General features: G+C 62.5%; 1 protein-coding gene across 2 annotated transcripts in view; it reads left to right on the forward strand.

Moving 5' to 3' along the window:
* The window catches only part of Sorcs2 (sortilin related VPS10 domain containing receptor 2), a 403,770-nt gene extending 381,524 nt beyond the window's left edge, over positions 1-22,246 (forward strand). For both annotated transcript variants that reach the window (XM_046423462.2, XM_046423461.2), the window contains exons 18-27: positions 430-601; positions 4,242-4,428; positions 6,096-6,229; positions 7,363-7,486; positions 8,711-8,823; positions 9,701-9,826; positions 14,354-14,453; positions 15,013-15,115; positions 17,613-17,716; positions 20,053-22,246. In XM_046423462.2, coding sequence (XP_046279418.1) covers positions 430-601; positions 4,242-4,428; positions 6,096-6,229; positions 7,363-7,486; positions 8,711-8,823; positions 9,701-9,826; positions 14,354-14,453; positions 15,013-15,115; positions 17,613-17,716; positions 20,053-20,117 — 1,228 coding nt within the window. In that variant the 3' untranslated portion in view covers positions 20,118-22,246. The remainder of the gene's footprint in view (positions 1-429; positions 602-4,241; positions 4,429-6,095; positions 6,230-7,362; positions 7,487-8,710; positions 8,824-9,700; positions 9,827-14,353; positions 14,454-15,012; positions 15,116-17,612; positions 17,717-20,052) is intronic.
* Positions 22,247-24,661: the final 2,415 nt, after the last annotated feature.

The following is a 24,661-nucleotide window of genomic DNA, read 5'->3' on the forward strand; positions in this document are numbered from 1 at the left end:
GAGCACCCATCCCAGGACCTGGCACCTAAGAAACAGGTGTCCCTTGGCTCTCGAGGCCACAGGGAGACAGGGCCCATGAGGAGGGCACTCTTGCCTGGACCACCCAGGGAGTGACAGCAAGTCCACGGCTGGAGGTCCCCCTGGGCACCCTCCTCATGTTCCCCTCAAAACCAGCCAATCCAGACTGGCCCTCGCCCCCCAGGAGCTAGCGGTGGCCATGGGTGTTGCTCTCAGGCCCAGGCGAGGCGGTCCTCTGAAGCAGACCCTCGTCCCTCCGAGCCCCAACGTTCTCGCGTTACAGGCAGAGTAGGGCGCACAGGGTGGGGTGCGGAGCCTCTAAGGTCAAGGCCGAGGGCCACCTCTGGGTGACACATCTCTGCCCCATCCACTGCCCGTCCGGTGCCACCTGACCCTCCCTTGTCCACCCAGGTACCGTAAGGTGGTGTCCAACGTGTGCGAGGGTGGCGTGGACCTGCAGCAGAGCCCCATGCAGCTCCAGTGCCCCCTCACCCCACCCCGGGGCCTGCGGGTGAGCATCCGCGGCGAGGCGGTGGCCGTGCGGCCCGGAGAGGACGTGCTGTTCATGGTGCGGCAGGAGCAGGTGAGCGGCTGGCCCGTGCTGTCACCTGCGGGGTGGCTCTGGGGGGCTGTGTGTCAGCTTGGAGCATCATTGTGGAGCCCAGCCTGCTGCAGCCTGCAGGAGGGACGGTGGGTGGGACCTCCGCCCCGGGCCTGGGACAGCACCTGGGAGAGAAACAGACACAGGGGGTGGAAGGAGCGGCAGGAGGGAGCCCCCCCCCCCCCGTTGTCATGTGGCAGGGGGACTTCTTCACTCTCTGATGATATGGATCTAGTTAATTTGGAATCCTAACAAAAGCAGGAAGTTAAAGAAGATCCCTATTATACTCACACAATCAAAAATGAGTTCTGTGCATGTGCATGTGCAAGACTAGACACAAACCTAGCTCACACACACGTGTATCTGCACACAGACACGTAGGTATGTCGACGAGTGCGTCCCCGTCTCCCAACCTGTTTTTACTTTAGAACAAGCGTTACATTTCCTTGTGATTTTAAAAATAATGCGTTCATTGTAAAATATTTTGAGAATACAAATATCATCAAAATTCGGCTCTCCAAAGGAACGATTAATTCTTGCATTTCCTTCTAGTCTTAAAATTAATAGGTAACATGCTTACGTTTCTGATTATAGAAATAACTAATGTTCATTGTAGGAAATTTAAAGATGAAAACAGAAAACTTACAAATATTCAAGAAATTCAACATGCAGAGAAGTGCAGAGGACAGTTGGAATGGCCTTCCCTGCCGGGAGAGGGTCCCCAGACTCTGGCTCCCAGGGGACCTTTAGACAAACAGGGCTGATCGAGGGTGGCCTCCTGATCCCATCTGCTTTATTTAAATGTCCTTCAAGGTGGCACAGAGGTGGCTCGGGTTGTGACAACGAGCTCTGTGGGCTTGGAAAGCAGGCCCCTTGCTCTGGTGCCAATTCAGAAACGAGGGCTGAGGAGGACGCGGGCTGGTCCAGGCCAAGGCCCAGCCGTGGCAGTCACTCAGCCACTGACCATTGCTTGATAGTGGGGAGACTGAGGCTTGGACAGGCGAAGTTGCTCTTTTAAAGCCACATGGTCACAGTGGCAGAGCTGGCCAGGGCGTCAGGCCTCAGGCACTCTGAGTAGACAGAGACCAGGTCTGCTCCAGATCTGGGCCATCCCCTGGCTCTGCCTCCTGCCCGTGCCAGGTCCTCTTGTGGACTGAGACTGGCTCCCAGGTCACTCTGGGGCGTGAAGGCCACCCTGGGGCAGGTCTAGGGGTCTCTGGTCATAGCAGCGTCTTGAGTCGGCGGGGGGCTTCTCCCCCTGCCAACCTGGGGCCACCTAGACCCTCAGTGGACCCAGGACAGCCTTCCTGGAAATGTGGCATCTGCTGTCCCCTGGAGCCTGGCAGCTGGGCCCCAGGTACGGATTCTCCTACCCAGAGTGCAGATGGGCTGCCCCTCTCAGGCCCACGCCTGCTTTCCAGCCTGCCCAGGGCCGGGCTCCCAGGCTGTGCACTGGCTGCCTGCTGGGCCTGCTCCACAGCCCACGCGGGGTTGGGAGGCGCTCCTGGAAGATGGGCCCCGGGGACCCCTGGCCTGGAAGAGCCTGCTGACCTCCTTGGGGGCCAGGGAGGGACGGCATACACACGCGTGCCCCCCACACACACCAGCTCGCTGATGGACACGTTCCCACATCCCCTCCCTGCACACTCACACACTCGCAGGTGTTTGTGCAGTCGCACACCCACACACACGTGGGCCACGCTGGGCTTGGAGACAGACCTGGATTAGGGGAGTCCGTGTTGAGGCCTCTAGGACCAACAGTAAGATCTGGGGCAGAGCCCAGACTGGACCCACGGGAAGACGCCACGGATCCCCATGGGGCAGAAGGGTCCAGTGTGGGAGGGACGGCCTTTCCCTCCAGGGACAAGGCCACCACCAACCTCACCGCTGACACAAAGACACATTCAGAAGGGAGCCCGGGCTGAGATGGAACAAGAAAATGGAAACTTCTAGAAAAATCCTCAGAGAAAACCTTTGAGATGCCGCCCGAGTCCTTAGGCTGGACAGGAAGGGCACAGCCGAGAGGGAAGTGGACAGACTGGCCCGTCCTCAAGGCACTGGCTCTGGGACAGGCCCTCGGGGAGTTGAAAGCCTGCAGCCCAGAGAGAGGAAGCCACCTCGGACTCCACCGAGAGACACCAGCCAGCTGGGCACGGCCAGCGACACGGGAGGCGTCTGCCCCAGCAGCACGTGCACAGGAGAAATGGGCACAGGAAGTGTCGCCCGCTGCACGGCCCGCGGGCAGCTGCACGTAGAAACCAGGTAGAGCCGGCTGCCCGGGATGCCCGCTCCCTCCCGGAGCAGCAAGCAGCGGACGGCTTCCCTCCTTGCTCCCCCTGGAGGAGCACCCTGCGGCAGCCGTGGACTCCCCATCACAGCACGGGCGTCGGGTCGGCAGACGACTGCTGGGGGGCCCCCAGCAGCCCAGGCTCTCCTCCTGCTGCTTCTGAGGGGCCCAGGGCTCCGTGGGCTGTGCACGGCCATGAAACGCCAAGGTCTGCGCCATCCACAGGGCTCCTGCTCTGCACCCGCATGTCCCTTGCCTCCCTGTAAGGACGCGGGTTCAGGGCCCGCCCCACCCCAGGACAACCTCATCTTAACTGCTTACCTCTGCCAAGACCCCACTTCCAAGTGAGGTCCCATTCAGAGGCTCCAGTGGACATGAACTCTGGGGGACACTGTCCAACCTGGTCCACCGTCTTTGTGGAGAAGTTGGTGAACATAACGGATGTGGAGTGTTCTGCAAACTCGACACCTGCCGGGGTGCATGAAGGGTGCACTGAGTGGTTGGCAATAGCCCCCTGTCACTGGGTCGCGGCTTCCTGGACGCACTGGAGGGAGGGGCCTGGCAGGGAGGGGGCAGGGAGGGCAGGAGGGGGCCAGCGAGGGGGAGTGTGGACTTAAATGGAGAAGGGCGGTGGAGAGACGGGGCTCTGAGCAGAAGCAGCCCAAGGGCGTGTCCCTACATCCTCGCGCCACCCGAGGCTCCCAGCAGGCCATTCAGCTATGAAGCCATCAATGGATCGATCCACAGACGTGGTCAGAGTTTACCCTGGACATTGCTGCACTGGGACCAGGCCTCTGCTTTGTGAGCCTCTGGGGACACTGCAGGCCCAAGTTGTGACCCTTGCTGTTTCTCCAGCACGTGGGGGGGGGGGTGTCAGGAGGAGGCTGCTCATGGTGGGGAGTGCTCAGGTGATCAGTGTCTCTGTGAGGAGGCCACAGGGGGCTGCTCCTCCCCACAGCCCTGCTGCACACCTAGGGTGACAAAAGAGAAACTCGGGAACCAGAGCGAGATGTCCTGGTCACATTACAGAAGCCCTACTCAGTATGGGGGAACTCGTCTCACCCCCAGCTCCATGACCAGGCCCAGGCCTTAGGGTTCCCCCGGGACCCTCCCTTGACACCACCTATGTCCTCCTCCTCCACCTGCAGCTGGGCAACTGTTCTGAAATGCACCCCTGACCATGGCCCCTACTAAGTCTTCCTGACTGTCCCTTCAGCTCACTCAGGCTGGGATGCTGAGGGCAGGACCAGACCTGTCCTTAGTGGGTGAGTGACCCTGAGCTGGCCCCTCAGCTTCTAGGGCCACTTCTGAGTGGCCTCTTGGTGCTTCCTGCAGGGAGATGTCCTGACCACCAAGTATCAGGTGGACCTTGGGGATGGCTTCAAGGCCATGTACGTGAACCTCACACTAACTGGAGAGTCCATCCGGCACCGATACGAGAGTCCTGGCGTCTACCGCGTGTCTGTCAGGGCAGAGAACATGGCGGGGCATGATGAGGCGGTGCTGTTTGTCCAGGTCAACTGTAAGTCCAGCACCTCTTTGAAACTGAGAGCCTTTCCTTGTGACAGGGACATTCTGGTCCTTGGAGAAGCACAAGAGGTCCCTTGGGGATGGTGATAAGGGTGGTGATGGTGATATGCAATGGGGATTATGGGGGTGGTGACGGTGATGATGCTGGTGATGGTGGTGATGATGCTGGTGATGGTGGTGGTGATTATGGTGGTAGTGGTAATAATAGTGATGATGATGGTGACAATGGTGATGATGGTGGTGGTGGTGATGATGGTGGTGATGATGATGGTGATGATGGCCATGACAGTGAGGATGGTGATGGAGATGGTGGTGATTATGGTGGTAATGGTAATAATGATGTTAGTGATGGTGGTGATGATAGTGGTGATGGTGATGGTGATGGTGATGGTAATGGAGGTGATGGTGATGATGGTGATGTGATGGTGGTGATGGTGATGGTGGTGATGATGATGATGGTGATGGTGATGAGGTGATAATGATGGTGGTGATGACAGGGATGGTGGTGGTGGTAGTAATAATGGTGATGGTGATGATGATATTGATGGTAGTGGTGATGATGGTGATGGTGGTGATGGTGATGATGATGGTGATGGGAGGTGATGATGATGGTGATGATGGTGATGGTGGTGATGATGATGGTGATGGTGGTGATGGTGGTGATGATGATGGTGATGGTGGTGATGATGATGGTGATGATGGTGATGATAGTGGTGATGATGGTGATGGTGGTGATGATGATGGTGGTGATGATGATGGTGATGGGAGGTGATGATGGTGATGGTGGTGATGATGATGGTGATGGGAGGTGATGATGATGGTGATGATGGTGATGATGGTGATGATGATGGTGGTGGTGGTGATGATGATGGTGGTGGTGGTAATGATGGTGATGATGATGGTGATGGTGGTGATGATGATGGTGATGATGGTGATGGTGGTGATGATGATGGTGATGATGGTGATGATGGTGATGATGATGGTGATGATGGTGATGGTGGTGATGTTGATGGTGATGATGGTGATGATGATGGTGATGGGAGGTGATGATGATGGTGATGATGGTGATGGTGGTGATGATGATGGTGATGATGGTGATGGTGATGATGGTGATGGTGGTGATGATGATGGTGATGGTGGTGATGGTGGTGATGATGATGGTGATGATGGTGATGATGATGGTGATGGGAGGTGATGATGATGGTGATGGGAGGTGATGATGGTGATGGTGGTGATGATGATGGTGATGGGAGGTGATGATGATGGTGATGATGGTGATGATGGTGATGATGATGGTGGTGGTGGTGGTGATGATGATGGTGGTGGTGGTGATGATGGTGATGATGATGGTGATGGTGGTGATGATGATGGTGATGATGGTGATGGTGGTGATGATGATGGTGATGATGGTGATGATGATGGTGATGATGGTGATGATGATGGTGATGATGATGATGGTGATGGGAGGTGATGATGGTGATGGTGGTGATGATGATGGTGATTTGATGGTGATAATAATGGTGATGGTTATGAGAATGATGAGGAAGCTGATGTGGTGGTGAGGTAGCAATAAAACTGATGGTGACAATGACCAAAACATCTTCTGAAATGCCCTGTGTCCTGCAGTCCTCTAACCCTGACCTTTCCGGGGCCCTGAAGCCCCCCTGCAGGCACTCTACTTGGAGGTGGTTCCTGTCGTTGGCATCAACCAGGAGGTGAACCTCACCGCTGTGCTGCTGCCCCTGAACCCCAATCTCACTGTCTTCTACTGGTGGATTGGCCACAGCCTGCAGGTGAGCTGCCCTGGCCCCTCTTGTCCCCGTACCTGCAGGCTCCCTTCTGGGGTGCTGAGCAGGGCAGGACGCTGCCCAGGTATCCAGCAGCAGGGGACAGTGTGCAACTCACTCCCCAGTCCTAGTGCCCTTCCTGGGCCAACGTGAGGGACCCGTCTGACCTGGCTTTGCTCAACACCATCTCTGGGCATCTGCTCAGGGCCCGTCTACTCCATGCACATGGGGTGGTCAGACCAGCCCCTGGCTCTTCTTAGGAAAGACGAAGTGGCTGACCCAAGTCAGGGTGTGCCTAGCGTCACAGGAAGGGACAGGTGAGGCATGTGAGGGCTCCAGAAGGGGCCACCACTTCAGGGGTGAGTGGTCAGGTAACGCTTGGTGGCGAAGGAGCTCACCTGGGGTGACACAGGTCTCAGAGACCTCACTGGAGGCCCCGCTGCACACCGTGAGCAGTGGGGAGCCATGGAGAGTTCTTGAGCAGAAACAGACCAATTCACAGAAGGGCAGATTGTCCATCCTCAGGCTGAGGCCTCAAGAGCTGGGGGGCACCTGTCCCTCATCAGCAAGCACCAGCTGAGGGTCCATTCGCAGAGGGCTGGCGGGACGGAGGGGCTGTGGGCTCAGGGGCCCAGGAAGAAGCAGGAGCTCTGGGTTCGAGTGCCGACTTGGCCACTTCTGGCTGAGTGCCCTGTGCCCCCTGTGCCCCCTGCACCCCAGAGCCCCTGTGTCCAAGCCTTCCTGTCTTCAGGTGCCACTGCCGCCCACCCTCATGCCGCCCTGCCACAGGGGTCCTGAGCTGGGTGCTGGGTCTGAGATGACGCGCAGCAGCTAGGCGTGGGGTGGGCAGAGGCCCTGGACGCTGTGCAGGCTGGCGGTGCCCCACAGGCCTCCTGAAAGGCCCACAGAGGAGGGACGGGAAGGGCTGCTGGACCTGCATCCCCACCAGTAGCCCCAGAGCAAGCCCCTGCTCAGCATGTGACCTGTGGTGCCTCCCAGCATCCCAGGCTCTGCCACCGCAGAGCGCCTCCATAGGTGCACCTGCTGATGAGGCCACAGTACCCTGTCACCGGCAGCCACACAGGACCAGCCTTCCCACTCCTGCCAGCCGGGACCTGATGCGCTCTTGTGCCCCGCAGCCCCTGCTCTCCCTGGATAACTCTGTGACCACGCGGTTTGCAGACGCGGGTGACGTGCGGGTGACGGTGCAGGCTGCCTGCGGGAACTCTGTGCTGCAGGACTCGAGGGTGGTACGCGTGCTTGGTGAGTCCCCAGGGGCCGGTGTGGTCCTGCATCCTGCCTCTCGGGGAGCAGGTCACCAGGGTGCACAAGCCACAAGCTCCACACCCCTCAGGGTCCCCATCCTTAAAAGCCGACTTGGGGCCCTCACCCCACGTGAGCAAGGACGTGGCTGAGTGACTTGACGCAGTCACCTGCAGCAAGACCAGGTTTGGGCACCAGCTCTGCCTTCCTCCAGGGGAAGCACCCAACCAGTCCTCTGAGGATTGTCCATGATTGTGCCTTAAAGTAAGAGGACTCCCTTCCAGGGACCTAGTGGAGATTCCTGTTCTGAACCCTCGTCCTCACTTATCCGTGCTCACCAGACTCAGCCCCTTGTGGGAAACCCTTCCAGTGGAAAAATTAGACCTAAGAAGGGAGGAGCCCCACCAGCATGTTATCGCCCCCATCAACATGCTGACAAACCTCACCCACTTTAAAAACAGCCTCCACTGTGGACAGCAGCCATCAGTTAAATGTTTAGTGCTCCCAATGTATGGAGGCCAGGCCACCCACGAGGGCCCCCATTCCCTGGAGGACGATGCCCATGGTCTTCTTCCTTCACGGCTGAGCAGGAGCTTTGAGTGGCATCACTACCCTCAGTGTGGCATGCTGGTTTACATCTCAGAAAGCACTTGTCCCCAGAGCCGTCACCCTGCAGAGCTTCCCCTCACTGCCTAGGAGAGAAAACAGAGGCTCAGAAATAAACGGAGTGATTACAGTTTATCTCTGGTGACTCTAGAATAAAGGTCTGGGCCATGGACCCTGGGAACTGCAGGAGCAGGAAATGCCTGGGCCTGGGCCCCCCAGGAACTCTTAATCTGGTGGGGAGACCAGGCCAGTTGGAAACCCTAGACTCCTGAGAAGAGGCCGACCTCGTGGGGTGAGCACAGCCCCGTGAGTTGAGGGGTGCCTCAGGGGGGCTCCCTGCACCACGCCCCCTCCTGACTCAGCGCCACCGTCTTCATCTTGGTCACTGTCATCCTCGAGACCTCTGTTATCACGTGGACCTCAGTGAGATGGGCCCTGCCCGGACGCCCTGCCACAGCCGGCTCACAGGGGCTCAATTACAGAGCCAGGCCCTGTCCTGCTCCAGATCATGGGGACAGCGGCTGGGGTCTGAGCCAGGGCTGCCCTGGCTGCCCTCCCCAGAGGAGTCAGAGCCACTGTCCAGGACTGACCTGTGCTCCTGTCTCTGCCTCCTTCCAGACCAATTCCAGGTGGTGCCTCTGCAGTTCTCCAAGGACCTGGACGCCTACAACCCCAGCACGCCCGAGTGGAGGGAGGATGTGGGCCTGGTGGTCACCCGGCTGCTCTCCAAGGTGCCCGCTTGGGCCCAGAGCCTCCCACCCCAGGGCCTCTGCCTCCAAAGAAGCCACAGCCGCGGCCCAGGGCAGGAAGGGCTGTGGGGCTGCGGCACAGGCCGGCTGGGGTGGGGAGCAGGACAAGAGGGTCACCTCAAAGGGCAGGGACGGGATGCCATCACCTGTGGAGTGTCGGCTGTGAGCTTACGTCCAGTCACTGTCCTCCAGAGGGTCAGAGTCTCTTCAAAACCGAGATGGGTGCTGGGGACAGGGCAGAGCAGATGTGGCCCTGCTCACGGAAAGCAGAGGAGGTGGCCCACCAGGGCAGCAGAAGGTGGCCCCAGGGAGACAAGCCCAGCCTAGAGCCACCCTGGCTGTCACCGGCCGACCCCTGCTGTCCTCGCTTGTCCTGTGAACAAGGCTGGCACAGTGGTCCTGGGTGGTGGTGGGGGCAGGAGCTCAGCAGCCGGCAGGGCCTGCAGTGGCCCCGAGGCAGGACCCAAGGAGCAGGCCGAGGGCGGAGGGTGGTGCTGTGCCGCCGTGTGTGGGCAGGGAGAGCGGGCGGAGGAGGCGCAGGGTCAGGCCGCGGCCAGAGCGCCAGGTCAGCACCAGGAGAAGGACTGGCCAGCACCTGCAGCTCACTAGCGGGGGCTGCCCTCAGCTGTGGTATGAGGAGTGGGCTGCAGGGAGCAGGCCCGGGGGGGCTGGGGGGCAGGAGGCGGCACAGGGCAACCTGGGGTCGAGGGCCAGCCACATTCCTGCAGGGACAGGAGTGGCTTACCTGACAAGCGACCAGGACTCCGTCCAGGAGGGGACAGCGGGTGTGCTTGGGGGTCTGACTTGTGTCAGGGATGAGGAGAAGAAGAGGGCTGAAGTGGCCTGTCTGTCCCTGCAGGAAACCAGTATTCCCGAGGGGCTGCTGGTGACCGTGGTGAGGCCTGGGCTGCCCACCCTGGCTGACCTGTACGTGCTCCTGCCACCTCCCAGGCCCACCAGGAAGAGGAGCCTCACCACTGACAAGGTTTGTCCTGCAGCCACTGGCCACGCTGCTCCTCCCTGCACAGCCAAGGGCTTGGTGGCCACGTGCCTGGTTGGGGTCGTTCCTGGTGGACCAGGACATCAGTTAAAGGCTAAGTTCTCACAATGTCGTGGTCTGCCTTGTGGCTCTCCTCCAGAGGTCACATGGCCTCCTAGGTCACTGCGCCAGGGCAGCAGGGCTGGAGGAGGGCTGCCCGCCCTGCAGGGTGACCTCACTTGACCTCCCATGTCACTGGCTGGAGGTGGCCGCGTGGCCTGTCTGCAGGGGGCGCTGGGGCACGTGGGAGAGCCCTGAGCTGCGACCCACCTGGGATCAGCACAGCAGCATCCAGCCTTCAGAGCGGCCAGCGTCTCCGCCCCAGAGCGACGGCCAGACGGCCCACGTGGAGGGACTGACCCACCGGGCCGGGCTGGGAGGGGGACTGGGGGATGAACCCGAGCCTTTGCATCCGTTAGGGCGGCTGAATAGAAACAGACCACAGCAGGAGTCAGCAGGGAGGGAGAGCCTCGCACGTGGTGTCTGTGAGTGGGCAGCCCCTCGTGGGCAGTGGGGTCGGGACACCGGGGCCTGCAAGCAGCACTGTGTTAGTGGCACAACGGCAGGAGGAGAATTCCCAGCCTGAGCCCGAGCTCGCAGGGCTTCACTTCTGGAGTGCGTCAGGGCCAGGGCCTTGGTGCAATCCCGCTGGAGGGGCGTCCGCGCTCCTTAGATGGGCACGACTGGCCCGCGGCCGGGGGACTCTCACTGCAGTCAGCCTGCAGGGCTTGCTCTGTTCCCGCCACTGGGTTTCCTGCTCCTGCTCCTGCAGTTAGCTGTTGCAGGGACCTGCAGTCCGGTGTGCCGGCCCCGTGTGCCAGCCCGTGTGCCAGCCTGCAAAGGCACAGCCTGTCGGGTCACATAGCAAAGCCCGCCCTTCCACCACCAGGTCCAACAGTGGCTGCGGGAGCCCATGCCCACTCCTGGTGTGAGCTCAGAGAGGCTCAGACGTGGCCACGGGGAACCTGCGCAGCGCCAGGACTTTCAATAGCCAAGAAACATAAACCCCCAAACGTCCGCAGCTGGCGAATGGATGAAGAGACCGAGGACGGTCCTCGTAAGGAGTGTCACTGTCCAACCGTTAGGAGAAGCGGGCAGCTGGTCTGTGCCACGGCGGGGGTGCCTGGGAGCAGCCTGGTGCGTGGCATCAGCCAATGCTCAGGACACACAGCATCCAGTCTATGCAACACCAGGATACGCGGGTCCACAGACACGAGGAGCAGACCAGGGGCTGCGGGGTGGCCAGGGGTGGGAACGAGGGCTCCGGTCAGGGCTTCCCGTGGAGGTCATGAGAAGGTCCGGAGCTAGTGGTGACGGTGCACAACCTTGGGGACACTGTAAGAACCCCACACTTATCAAGAACACCGGCTGGCTCCATGGACTGCACCCAGACGAGCTCACTGGGTGACCTGGATAGCATGGCCAGCACCGAGGTAGCGGCAGCAGACCCCAGCACCCTGCGGATGCAGCTTCCCACCAGGCAGAGCAGAGAAGAGGGGCTGGGAGAGACCACAGGGGGCGCAGGGCCACAGGGGCACAGGGCCATGGGGGACACAAGGCCATGGGGGACACAGGGCCACAGGGGACACAGGGCCACAGGGGGCGCAGGGCCACAGGGGGCGCAGGCCTTCCTGCACAGTTGGTGAAGATGAGGAAAGACCAGGAAAGCTGTCCACTGGGAAGCATCAGAGTCCTAGGTAAAACGCCTCAGGATGGATTTAACCAAGGAGGTGAAAGACCCGTCCCCTGAGCGTGAGAGACTCCGAAGGTGACAGGCAAGCGGCCTGGTCCGCGGCCAGGGGTGGTTAAAGGTCCCTGCTGCTCAGCAGCTGGCTACGGAGCGGAGCGCATCCTACTAGAATTCCTGGGGCACTTTTCACAGAAACGAAAAGTGACACTTGAATCTCCTGGAACCACAGAAGACCCCAAATAGCCATCGAGAAAAACCACCAAGCTGGACACACCCTGAGCGCTGGCTCCAAAGCACACGGAGCTACAGAGCTGAGATGGCACCAAGATGGTGTCGAAGCAGAGGGCAGGGGCAGGAGAGGCCCAGAGGAGGCCATGCGCACTTGGCCAACAAAGATGCTGCTGTGGTTTGGATGTGAGCTGTCCCCCAGCACTCCTGTTAATGCAGGTGTGCTCAGGTGACAGGATTGTGAGAGATGTGACCTGGTCAGCCTGTCCCAGTTTAAAGGAACTGACGGGGTGTCACTGTGTGCAGGGGGTGTGTGGCCGGGGAGGCCACTGGGATGTGCCTGGGAAGGTGCCTCTTCCCTGAGGCCCCTCCCCTTTCTCCCTCTCCCCCCCTCCCCTCCCTCTCCCTTTCCCTCTCTCTCCCTCTCTCTCCTTCTCTCTCTCCCTCTCTCCCTGTCCCTCCCTCCCTCTCTCCCCCCTCTCTCCCTCTCTCTCTTCCCCCCCTCTCTCACTCTCTCCCTCCCTCCCTCCATCTCTCTCTCTTCCCCCTCCCCCTCTCTCCCCCATCCCCCCTCTCCTCCCCCTCTCTCCCTCTCTCTCCCCCTCCCTCTCCCTTCCTCCCTCCCTCTCTCTCTCTCTCCCTCTCTCTCTCCCCCCTCCCCCTCTCTCCCCCCTCCCCCCTCTCCTCCCCCTCTCTCCCTCTCTCTCCCCCCTCCCTCCCTCCGTCTCTCTCTCTCTCTCTCTCTCTCTCTCTCTCTCTCTGCTTCTGGCCCTGCACTGGGCCCTTCACCAGGAGGTGCTGCCCCACTTGGGCCCAGAGCGGTTGCGCTGCCGAAGGTGGCTGCACCTGGGGACCATGAGCTCACATACCCTGCCTCCCCTCTAATGGCTCTTGCCGGGCATTTCGGTCACAGCAGCAGAGCTGGGTGACAGGGGCTGAGACTGCGCATGGGGAAGGGCAGTCTCTGCAGTAAATGGTGCTGGGGACATTGCGTCCACCTGCAGGGGGTGAAGTCGGACCTTCTCACAACACATGCAAATGTCAACCCCAAGTGGACGGAAGATTCACGGGAGACCCAGGACGGCGCAGACTCCACGCGGTGCAGGCAACGGTCAGGGGGGGCCTCACACAGCCGTGGACACCAGAGAGGCAGAGGGGGACGTGAGGCCGGGAGCCTCTGCAGAGCAGGGAAGGCATCGGGCAGTGAGAGGCCAGAGGATGGGGGTCCTCACCCTCACCGTCTGGCAGCGGCTGGGTCCCAGACACACAGGACCTCGCTCAAGAGCAAGAAAACAGGCCAGTGAGAGGGGCCACACCTGGATGGACAGTTTTCAACAGGACACTCGAGTGGCCAAAGGCACATGGAAAAACACTCGCCATCCCTAGCCATCAGGGACATGCAAATCCAGGCCATGGTGACGTCCCCCTTACCTGCATCACGCACCCCAGAGGGGAAGGGGGTGTGGGGAGGCATGGAGGATAGCTGTCCCACTGCCCAGGATCATCCGTCCCCACCCTAGGGTCAGGACCCCTCATTCGCCCTGAGCAGGGAGCTGGCCTTGGGTTCCTCATGCGCATGTCCAGGCTGCACTGACCCGGCCCTCAGAATGTCCTCCAGAGGTGGGCCTGAGGGACACCAGCCTCGGTGCCTGGGGCCTGGTGGGAGGACCTCCCAGGCCATTTGCACCACCTGCGCAGGGAGAGCCCTGAGGAGCTGTGAGGTCCAGCAGGCGACCAAATGGCAGAGAGCAGGGTAGAGCCACAGGCCACCACCTTGTGGGAGTGGGCGGGGGTGTCCCAGGCCCCTGAGGGGCTTCAGGAAGAGTCACCCACTGGGACTTGGTGCTCAGGGGGGGACAAAGCCCTTTCTTCCCCAAAGCCGGGAGCTGGGACGCTGGGGGTCACAGGCTGTGCTCCGTCATGGCTCCAAGGGCTCTGGGAGGACCTTCCTGAGCCCAGAGCCACGGGGACCCAGAAATGTGGAATGGTGTCCATGCAGGCAGACCCTGGGCTGATGGGCGGTCAGGGTACAGCGAGGAGTGAGAGGAGCTGAGGAGCCCTACTGTGCGCCGGGCACCCCGTGTGAACCGTCCCAGATGGACAGGCTGGCTGCTGCCTGGCCGAGACCCTCTCCAGCCCCTGACACCCCACCTCACCCCACAGCCCAGAAACACCTCGCAGGGTCCCTCGGGTGGGTCCACTCCCCTGCCCAAGCCCCGTGTCCTGTCCGCCTTGTCCTCTTCTCAGCCTCCCCCCTCTGGGGAGCCTTCCCTGACTGCCGAAGCTGGAGGCCGGGGCTCCTGCAGCACCCAACCCCGTAACACACTCGGTGGCACTGCGTCCTGTGCGTCCCTGCAGAGGCGGGGACGAGTGTGCCACCTGTGTGTCCTGTCAGTGGTGACCCTGGAAGTCAGCTGTGGGTTGTCATTCCCATGTCACGGAGGAGGATGCTGGGGCTCGGGAGGTGGGGCCCTCCCCAGCCACGGCTCCAGGAAGTCAGGTTGGACCCCGCCTGCCCCGGGCCTCGGAGGACCCTCCTGTCCCTCTGCTTTCAGAGGCTCTCGGCCGTCCAGCAGGCGCTGGGCGCACACAACATCAGCTTCCTCCTGCGGGGAGGCCTCCGCATCCTGGTGGGCCTGAGGGACACCAGCTCAGGTGAGAGCCTAGCGGGCCCCCGGGGTGGGCCTCACTCTGGGACCCAGGCAGGGCCCTCCTCTGCCCACACACTCCCACTGGCTGGCGTCCAGCTCTGAGGAGCCCGTCTGTCCCAACCAGCGCAGCCCGGGGCCCTTGCCTTGGTCCACACCCTGCCCGGGGTCTCAGAGGACCTCAGCTCCGGCCCTCGCACTGGTCACCCACGTGTCCCCCTCCTTGGAGCAGGAATCTGTGCAGTAGCTGAGTTTCCCCTCTGCGGACACCACACCCGTTAGGAAGCCCACCCTCGCCCCACACCAGCCTGGAGGCAGTGGTGTCCCCCGAGGAGGGCCCAGCTAACAGTGGGTCCAGGCCCACGGTGTACAGCAGGAGTTGGGCTGGGAAGGGAGTGACCGGGTCCTTCCAAGGCCACAGAGTGTGTGTTCCTTGGTCCCTCGAGACCCGCCGCCCCCTTAGCCACACTGGGAGAATCAGCCAGGCGTAGTGAAATGGCCTCCTCCTGGGTCTGGGCTGGCCAGGGCTGGCCCTCAGCTGTCCCCTCCTGGTGCCTTGCTTACAGATTCTCAGAGCCTGGGCGGCGGCGGCGGCTACTGGGCCGTGGTGGTCCTCTCCGTCACCGTGCTGTTCGCAGTGGGAGCCTTCATCCTCTACAAGTTTAAAAGGCAAGGCTGCCAGGAGCCCTCGCCCGCTGGGCCCTGTCCTTGCTGCCCGGAAGACCTGGGGAGACCCCTGGAGCGGTGGCCCCCATAGGGCCATGGCGGGAGGTGGTGTGAGCCTGCCCTGACACCTGCCCAGCGCCCATCCTGGATCTGTCACCTGTGGGCCCTGGGGAGAGGCCAGCACTCACCCCAAGAGCATCTCCCATGCATGCCCTCCGCCCACAGGGTCACGGGTGCCCTCCACCTCCACCCACCTGAGGGAGGCACGTGCCTGTGCGCGGTCTGCGGGAGGAGGGCCTGACTCCATGCCCAGGGGTCCTCCTCCCGCGTCCCTCCCACCCCGGCCAGGAGCCCGCAGGGCTGCCCCTCTGGCCCTGCACTCCACAGGGAGGGGGCTCCAGAGCGGCCCGGCTCCGGGACACCCGGGAGGCTGAGGCAGGGCTGCAACGCGTCCCCTCCCTCCCGAGCCCTCTCCTCCTGGAAGGTGCTAGTCACCATGCTGCCCCAGGCGGCTGCCCAGTCCAGACCGACCTGGACCCTGGACCTGGGAACAAGCAAAAGGATCAGGCTGAGTGGGCAGAGGGCAGAGTGGCCTGCTGGGCCCCTCTTGCTGATCAGCTGTGGGCCCCGCTGCCCACTGGGTCACCTGGAGGAGCACCGAGGGACGAGCCCACTCTTTTCCTCCATGCTTGTGGGGAGCCATGCCTGGATCTCTCCTGTGCCCGTTTGTTTACACTCTGGTCTTGTGGGCAGCAGTGTGGCACAGCTGGCTCCAGGCTGGACACTAGCCATGGTGCTGGGGACACGGCCCTGTCACCTCTGGCAGGGAGCATGCGCACAGCTCGCCAGCCCTGATACCTGGTTCCAACGGAAAGGGTGGCTGAGGTGTTCTGAGAAGGGGTGACAGGGACCTCCCTGGTGGGGGACCCAGAAGCACTTCTCTGAGGAGGGACTTGTCCCTGGGGACCCTGCAGGATGCGTAGGGCTTGCTGGGCAGAGCTGGGTCAGCGTCCAGCCGGGGTCTGTCTTGATTTCCAAATGCCTGGAGGCCCTGCTTCCTGCCGTCCCCTGGGTGTCCCACAGACACCTGGACTCAGAGCAAACTCCATCCTCACCCCCAAATCCTGTTCTGGGGGAGAGATGTGTCCCTCCCAGAGAAAAGCCACCTCCTCCCCAGTGCTCCTTCCCCCAGTTGACCGCCATTCCCTAGTCCCACAGCCCGGGGAAGCAGGGTTTGTCACGGCCAGGAAGTGGCAGGGTGGCGTGTGGGCCCAGGACGCTGAAAGCAGAAGCTCTAGAGGGTGGGGGTGAGGGGCAGGGCCACCCCTCCTGGCCCTGGCTCCCAGCTGATGGGGTTGGGCACAAGGTGGACCCCCTGGCCCCAGGAGCCAGGGTGATCCCGGGTCCCTGACGAGGTCCCTGACGAGGGAGCTGGCCCGGGGGGGACGCAGGCTTCCGCTCCTCCCGGCCTGCAAACGTTTAGGGTTGCCCCTGGTGGGCTTCCTGTCTGCTGCAGTGGCTGACACTCGTGTCCCCCCAGGGTAGGTCCCGATCTCCACATGGAGAGCATGTCGGCCTCCGGGCCCTGCCACCTCCGGGCCCTGCCTGGCCACGGGGCTGCTCAGCCAGCAGGGGTGGGATTGTGCTGCCCCCGGGGAGGCCTCCAGCTCTGGCCTGCCCCTGTCACCACTGCAGCCCTGTGTCCCTCCTTCCCTGGGAACAGCTGCTGGCTCAGCCAGTCAGGCGGGGACACTCCTGGAGCCCCTGGTGGCTCCCGTTGTGGTAGCAGCCCGGAGTCCTTGATCCCTCCCCCCGGCCACATCAGGGTGCCCACCTGAGGCTGCACGTCCCGCTCAGGGACGTGTCCCAGCCTGCTCTCCAGCTGAGCCAGGGTGACGATGGAGCCTGGTCTGCACCGGCTGGCTGCGAGCACACCATCGAGGAGGCGGTGGTGCATGGTGCCCCTGACATACTGGCAGACCACGGAGGTGCCTCAGAGGCCCCTGGCAAACCTACCTGGCCTCCCAGGGCCTGGGGATCTTGCCCCACAGGGGCCCCTGGAGCACTCTGAAGGGCCACTTGGTGGGTGCTGAGGTCTCTGCTTCTGAGCAGCTGAGGACCCGTTCACTGCAGGTGGCTCCATAGGGGGTAGGGGACTGTGGGTCAGTGCCACAGACCAGGGCCACCACCCTGCCCTGCCATTGCCCTCCGGGGCTCAGGCCAGTGCCTCCCCGTCTGGAGCCTTGGTTTCCTCTCCGTAAAGGGGACTCGGGAACAGGAGGAAGAAAAGGAGGAAGGGGAGGGTCGGGCCCAGGCCCTGCGCCACCATCTTGTGTCACTCGGCTGTGTCTCCCTGAGACCTCTGACCGGCCCTGCAGGACAGGGAGCTGGGCTTCTGGGTGCTGAGCGGAGCCCTCGGGGCTGTCTGCACCCTGCTCCCCGAGGCCGGGTCCTGGCAGCCGAGGCTGGGCACAGCTGAGCAGCCACCTCTGCCCAGCAGGAAACGCCCGGGCAGGACCGTGTACGCCCAGATGCACAACGAGAAGGAGCAGGAGATGACGAGCCCCGTGAGCCACAGCGAGGACGTGCAGGGTGCCACCCAGGGTGAGCCCCCGCCCCAGGACCCCGCTCCCAGGTGGCGCCTGCCCTGAGGCCCGCCCCTCCTGAGGTGCCTTCCAGGCCTCTTGGCCCAAAGCACACAGGACGTGGGGCCCGGCAGACCCTGCCGGTGGGTCACCCTGGGCCATCATGTCCCTGGCACGGGGACGGTGGGGCCTCCCAGTGCTGCCCCAGGATGACAGGAGAAGCTGCTAGAAGCTGAGGGCACCAGGCCTGGTAGCAGAGGCAGGGAGGACAAGAGGCCGGCCTCCACGGTAAGCCTCAAAACATGGGGTGCCTGGACGCAGGGCACGGGCCTGGACACGGGGCTGTGCCACGGCTCCCGTGGCCTCTACACCGCCAGACCCCTCCCCAAGGCGAGGCCACAGCCCCTCAGGCCCCACTCTGGTGCTGCAGTCAGCAAAGGCAGACCCTGGGGCCTCAGGGGGAGGCAGGGAGCAGTCCGGAGGTCAGGCGAGGCCCCAGAACTCTCCCTACTCAGGGGTGGGGACGCGGGTGCCCCCGCTGGGGGAGCGGCAGGGCTGCACCTTGGGGACCATGGCACCCTTTAGCACAGGCAGGCTCATGCCAGCTCTGCCTCTCCACGAGTGGGCAGCTGAGGCCCCAGGGCTTCCGAGTCTTCCTGGAGGTGTGGAGCCTGAGCCGGCAGAGCTGAGGCCGGCGCCCAGCTGAGGCCAGGACCAGGCTGCTCTGGGCAGCTTCAGGAGCCAGGCTGGCTCTTAGTGAGCCCGGGGTCAGAGGTGAACTGCACTCGCCCCGGGTCGCCACTCACAGGGCACAGAGCTGGAGTGGGGGTCTAGGTGCACCCCAAACTCACCATGCCCCACCCTTCCTGTTCCCACCACACCACCCCTCTGTGCCTCCGCCAAGGCGGCCGGCCACCTGCCACCCCATTGCTTCAAGGCTGCTGCCAGAGTGTCCAGGAAAGTCCACTGCAGCCGTGGTCACGGCTACAGTTCGGGTTTACACCCTGACCAGGGCCGTGCTGTGTGAACGGCAGAGTGCCCTCCGCCCTCAGAACGATGCCAGTCAGAAACCACGGCCTCATTTTTTAACTTAGTGGGAGGCTCGGGAAGGTGACGCTGCTGGCCCCAGGGCACACAACTCACAGGGGCTGCCCTCGGGTCCCCACCAGGCCCAGGCTCTCCCTCTAGCTCCTCGAGGGGTGGGTCTGCCCCACCCATCTGGGATCCCTGTCATCTCCCAAGTCCTTCAGCCAGGGCTGCTCATGAGGACCAGATGCCTGGGTCCCCTCTGGGGCCCACTTGGTGCCAGGTCCCATCAGGACACAGCTGAGCCCTGGGCAGATGCTGGTGTCCTGTTCCTCAGGTGGAAAGCTGAGACCCAGCCTTCCCAGGTCACTGCCTGACTAGAGGTGATGGGAGAGCCGCGTCCGGCTCTGGACTGTGCCTCTACAGGCCCCAGGCACCCTCCACGGGCCTGTCCTCTGCCCCGGGCAGAGGTGGTCTTGGGCTCCTGCTGGCCCCATCTGTCCCCAAGACTGGTTCCACACACCCTCACGGCTGGGAGGCCAGCGCTCCGCCAACCTGCCAGCTGGTCCTACTCTGGTGCAGGGTCTCAGCCCCTTGTGACGGGGGTCTCAGGAAGGTGGACCTGAGTCCTGAGCCTGGCTCCTTCCTCTGACAGCTGCCTGCTTTTAAGCCCCTTAAAATAACCAAACGTAATAATCATTTGAACCAGACCCTTGGAGTGCACCAGGCGTCACTGACCATGGTCCTTCCCAGAGGGTGCCAGGGACACCAGAATTTTACAAATAGCGAGACCGGGCCCAGGGGGTGCAGACCCTTGCTGTGGTCTCTCGTGGACAGTCAGGCACATGGGCACAGGCGGGCAGTGCAGGGAGTCTCATGAGTTGGGGCAGGCAGATAGGCTGCCAGGAGTAGCTCTGGGGTCCCTGTGCGCTGGTGTCCTGGCACGGCCCCCAGGACCACCTGACCACCAGCCTCTGAGCCCACTCTCTGCTCTCGCCCTGTCCCCCCACCCCCCGCCTCGCCACTCTGTGCGCTGCAGCTCCCGCTGCCAGGAGGGGGCGGAGCCTCAGCCCCTCCTGCACCCCCTTGCTGCTGATGCCAGGGGTGGCCCCCGTGCAGGTCAGTGGGCACAGCCTCACCTCACAACCCTTGGGGTGCCCACTGCCTGTGACAGTGCCAGGCACACCCCCTCCTCACTCCCCCAGCAGCGTGGAGAGCCCACCACCTGAGCCTGGCACTCACTGAAGGCACCTGGGATCCCCACGGCCTGTTTCTCCCTTTCCCCAGCCGATGGCCTGAGCTCACGGTGGCCTCTCCTTTGTTCCCCAGGCAACCACTCGGGCGTGGTCCTGAGCATCAACTCCCGGGAGATGCACAGCTACCTGGTGAGCTGATGCGGCGGGGTCTGGCCGGGACACTCTCTTCCGCTGGTCATTCCCCGGAGGGCACAGCCACGAGTGCAGCTGGAACCATGTCCCCTCAGAGACCTGCGGGAGGCCACCTCCTCCACCATCCCCACATGGGACAGACACTGCTCCCTCTGCCCAATCCCAGCCCACCAGGCCCATGGGATGCCAGCACAGCTGACTCCTGACCCTCCTGGGTCAGGCCCACAGAGCCACCAATGTCCCCACCCCTGACTCTGGGGTGTCTCTGGCCCTGGCCCCTGCACATGACCAGGCCGCTCCAACCTGTCGCCCCAGCCAAGGCCTGGCTTCTCCTGGCTGCCGCTGGCCTGTCCAGAGCCAGTCTGGGAGCGAGCCCCCCGGGTTGGCCCTGCTCCGAGACCCAAGACCCACACAGACACTGCACTACAGCTCCTGTCCCTGCAGAAGCCCCCGGAGTCCTGGACCCTGTGGCCAGGGCTCCCAGCACCACCTCCAGGCCTTTCTGCCATCGTCCTCTTTTTCAGCTGCAGATGACGTAACTTCCCTCTAGGTGGCCGTTTGCTCTGGGGCTTTGGTTGAACTTCCTGTTCTCCTGGCCAGTTGGTGGGCATCTGGGTTGCCGTCAGAGCTTCATTCTTGGAACCACTTTTCTAGAACCCAGGGCTCCTCTGGGCCCAGAGGGGCCAGTTTTCCCTAGTGGGCTGGGGTGGGGGACACAGGGACCCCAGCCTACAGCTCCTCGCCGGCGCTGCCCGGCCTCACACAGCTCTGCCCCGCAGCTCAAGGGACTTGGGAGGGGCGGGCCCCCGCAGCCGGAACAGCCTTCTGTGCCCCTTACAACTTGGGGGGCTCCTGCAGAGCCAACCAGGAGGTGTAGGGCAGATCCGAGGGGCCACTGGGAGTGTGCCCCCCCAGGTGAAGGTGGGCGATGGGCCTGAAATGGGTGCTTTCCCAGGGTCAGGACAAGATGGAGCGGGGTGGCCCCGGAGCCAGCCCTCCGCAGCACGCAGCTCGCAGCCGCCTGGAGTTGGGGGCTCTGGCACAAGCCTCCAGAAGACAGCGGGCACTTCACTTTTTGCCTTGAATTGGGAAGTCACTGTCCTCCTCCTCCCCTCCCCTCCCTGCCCAGGCCAGGCTCTCTGGTGGCCACACCAGGGCCTGTAGCAAGGCAGCAGTGTCCTCTGCACCCTGCCGGAGCCTGGGGTGTCCGCCTGTCTTTCCCAGGAGTGGCCTGTAGCCAAGGAGGCCCAGGGAGAGGTCTTCAGCCTCCGGGCACCTGGTCTTTGCTGGGTGGATGCCCCTGGCATCTGGGTGTTCCTGTCACAGATGGGACTCTCAGGGATATGCCTGGGTGTGGAGGGTCCCAGCTGTGCCCAGCCTGCCCCCACCCTGCCTGCCCACTGACCTGGGCTGCCGGAGTCCCTCCGGGAGCTTCGTCCCTGGGGAGGGGCCAAGTGCCAGTAAAGGCCGTGACCTGAGACCTTTGCCGGTGCCCACCCCCAGCCTGCATTCTTCACTCCTATGTGGAGACCTGCGAGCTGCGGCCCCCACCCAGCACATCTGTGCCCACTGGCCATGCGTGTTGGACACAGCCATGCTCACACTCAGCCCACCCAGGCCCAGATCCGAGGTCAGCTCGGGATCCCTGGAAACACCCTCCCTGGCTCACCAGGGCCTGCGGGTGGCCAGCTGCACGTCTCCGACCCTCCTCGACCACTCAGTTTAATTTTCTCAGCTGCTGGGTGGGGATCCCCCTTGGTAATTGTGTTTTTCCTATTTTATGTTATTATTGGTATTAAGATCTTCTTGGGTGTGTGGACCCAAGAACCTGGGAGGATGGTGGCATCCCATGTTCCCATGTGTTCCATCTCCGCAACCGGGGGATCAGCATGTGGGTCTGTGCGTTTACCTGGCCATCTACTGAGCTCCACGCCTGGCGTGCAGGTGCACAGAGGGGCACCTGGAGTTGGCATGACAGCGCTGGTGTCTCGTGCTGTCTGAGCAGGCCCCGTACCCACTCAGTGTGTACACATAACAGGGGACGCCTTCTTTCTTATTTTTCCTTTAAAAAGACCAACGAATAATTTGTGATGCTTTTAACAAAGATTAAACGAATCTGATCAGCTTCTGCCTTACTATGAGGACATTTTTCGATGTTGAAGTTTGCACACACACAGGCCTACAGTCGTGGCCCCGGGGACGATGTGTCCAAAGACCTGTGAGGGGAGCAGGGGGCAGTCCTGAGGCTGGGGAGTTTGCAGATGGCATTGGCCTTTGACGTGACGCCACCCGTGTTTCCACACACCAGGGGGAACCCCTGCCCCCACTGCTGGGAGGCCAGAGCCTCCGCCAACCTGCCAGCTGGACAGAGGCTGCGGAGGCTGCCACGAGGTCCTGGCTGGCACTGGCACACCTACAGGACCTTGCCAGGGCCTCTGGCTGCTGGGATACTGGGGCTCTCCCACCTGTGGGGCACTCTGGCCCTATGGTGGTTTGCTGCTGTCCCTGGTGGCTGAGGACTGTGGCCCTCTGAGGGTTCAAGGGCAGCCTCCCCTGGACACTCGTGCCTCCTCCTCACTCTCCTCCTGCGTGGTTGGAGATGGAGGGTGAGGGAGCAGAGGGGCAGGAATGGACGGGAGAGGGAAGGGGGGAGGGACGGGGAAGGGGACAGAGGGACAGACACCTGAAAGCCCCGTGGACGTTTGCTAAGTGCACTTTGCAGTGAAGCGCGCTGAGGCTGCACTGGGGGCTGCCTGGGCAGGACCAGGAGGCATCGGCCCAGAGGAGGCGTCCTCTCCACGATGGTGACCTCACATGGCCGGCCTGGGGAGGGTCCAGTACTCGCCACGGACCGAGGCCCCCTGCAGCAAGGAACAGTGAGGTCTGAGAGGTGTGGCCACGCCTCAGAGCAGGGGAGAGGGAGATCCCTCCAGATGCACTCCCACTGTGACCCAGGATGGCTCCAGTGGGCATGGAGCAGGTGGAGGGAGGGGGCGGAGGGGAAGCCACCTGCACTCACGCTCACAGACGCCACAACATGTCCTTATGAGGCAAAATCGGGTTTTCAACATCAAAGTCCTCAAATGTCCCCTTGGACTCCAGGGTCCTTTCAACTCATGCTGGGCCCCAGGCAGGTGCTGGGCCTGGAACAGTGTGTGCATGAGCCAGACCCCCTGACTTTGAAGGGGACCCCAGGATGGAGGAGGCAGACGGTGACCACACAGTTCAGCCAGGGGGTGAGGGCAGGGCACCCAGGTGTCCAGGGCGTCTGCAGCCCCCACCCAGCCTGGGTGTCCCTGCAGAGGACATGTGCTCGTGATGGGGACAGAGAGCACACAGGGCAGGAGCGGGGGATCCTGGGGCTGGGAAGCAAGGGGAGGGCCACCCCTGGCTCTACCTGCTGGCACCCACGTGGAAGTGGGAGCCCCTTGGCCACTCTGAAGATGGGTTTTCACTGAGCCTGCTCCCTGGGGGACAGCTGGAGGGCAAGATGGGCGCCTCGTTCCCCAGCCATCTCCTGGAACCCTTTGTGGCCTCCTACCAGACTGGTGACAGGGAACCCCACACGGACAACGGGACTCAGGAGCCACATCAGAGCCAAGAAAGCCACAAACCTGCCTACTGGTACTCACTTTCCACCTGCCACCAGATGCTGTGGCCTTGCGTCACGCCTGGGTGCCACACACAGGGACGGCCCCTGTGTGCAGAGTCTGCTGTCAGATGGTGGCACAAGCGGGGAGGTTATTTTTAGCTGAAATGCGAGGCATTGCTTCAGAGACCCCACCATGCCCCGAACGCCAGGCAGCCCTGAGTTGGGTGTCCAGAGCCATTTAGTAACGATGACTGCAACAGAACAGGAACGCGCAGGGCCAGGGGCAACGATGTCCAGAAAGAAACCCTTCCTCGGAGACCCACCACCCTCTTCCAGCTGGTTCTGCCAGGCAGAAAGGGCAGAGCTCGGGAGAGACCAGACGGCAGCCCCTACAGCGGGCAGTGGCCCAACAAGGCAGTAGGGGACCAGGGGAGGAAGGGAGGGCATCCACATGCTCTGCGCATCCCCTGCAGGGGTCCACTCCTGGCCTTAGAGCCCTGGGTCCTGCAGCAGCCCCTCTAGAAGCTGCTAGGGAGCCAGCTCCCACAGGCCAGGGACTTGTGCCCCCCTGGGGACCGGCCCGGACAGTGCTCCTGAGGACACCCCTGCCGGCACCCATTTCAGAGTGGATACGGGAAGGTCAGGGCCAGAGCCCCTCCCGAGTTTGAGGAAGAGAAGAGTGTCCACAGGTCCCCCCTGGGCATGGGCCGTCCCCTGCCCATCAGTGTACCAAGCACTTGCCTCAGACAAGGCCACTGTCATGTGACAGTCAAGCATAAGCATAGAGCAGATAAGGTCATTGTCCAAACCTAGATGGGCTAGACCCCGCCCTGGCCAGGAGCAGGGAGGCTGCTATCCGTCCTCCCCACATAGGGCACCCTGGAGCCGCCCCTCCTCCCAGAGGACCATGGCCCTGCCTGTCCCCCAAGGGCGTCCTGATCCACTGCCTCCTGAGCCA

This window comes from Marmota monax, unplaced genomic scaffold (assembly GCF_021218885.2).
Source record: "Marmota monax isolate L192 unplaced genomic scaffold, Marmota_monax_Labrador192_F-V1.1 WCK01_AAM20220418_F8-fsc00009, whole genome shotgun sequence".
NCBI classification, from domain to species: domain Eukaryota; kingdom Metazoa; phylum Chordata; class Mammalia; order Rodentia; family Sciuridae; genus Marmota; species Marmota monax.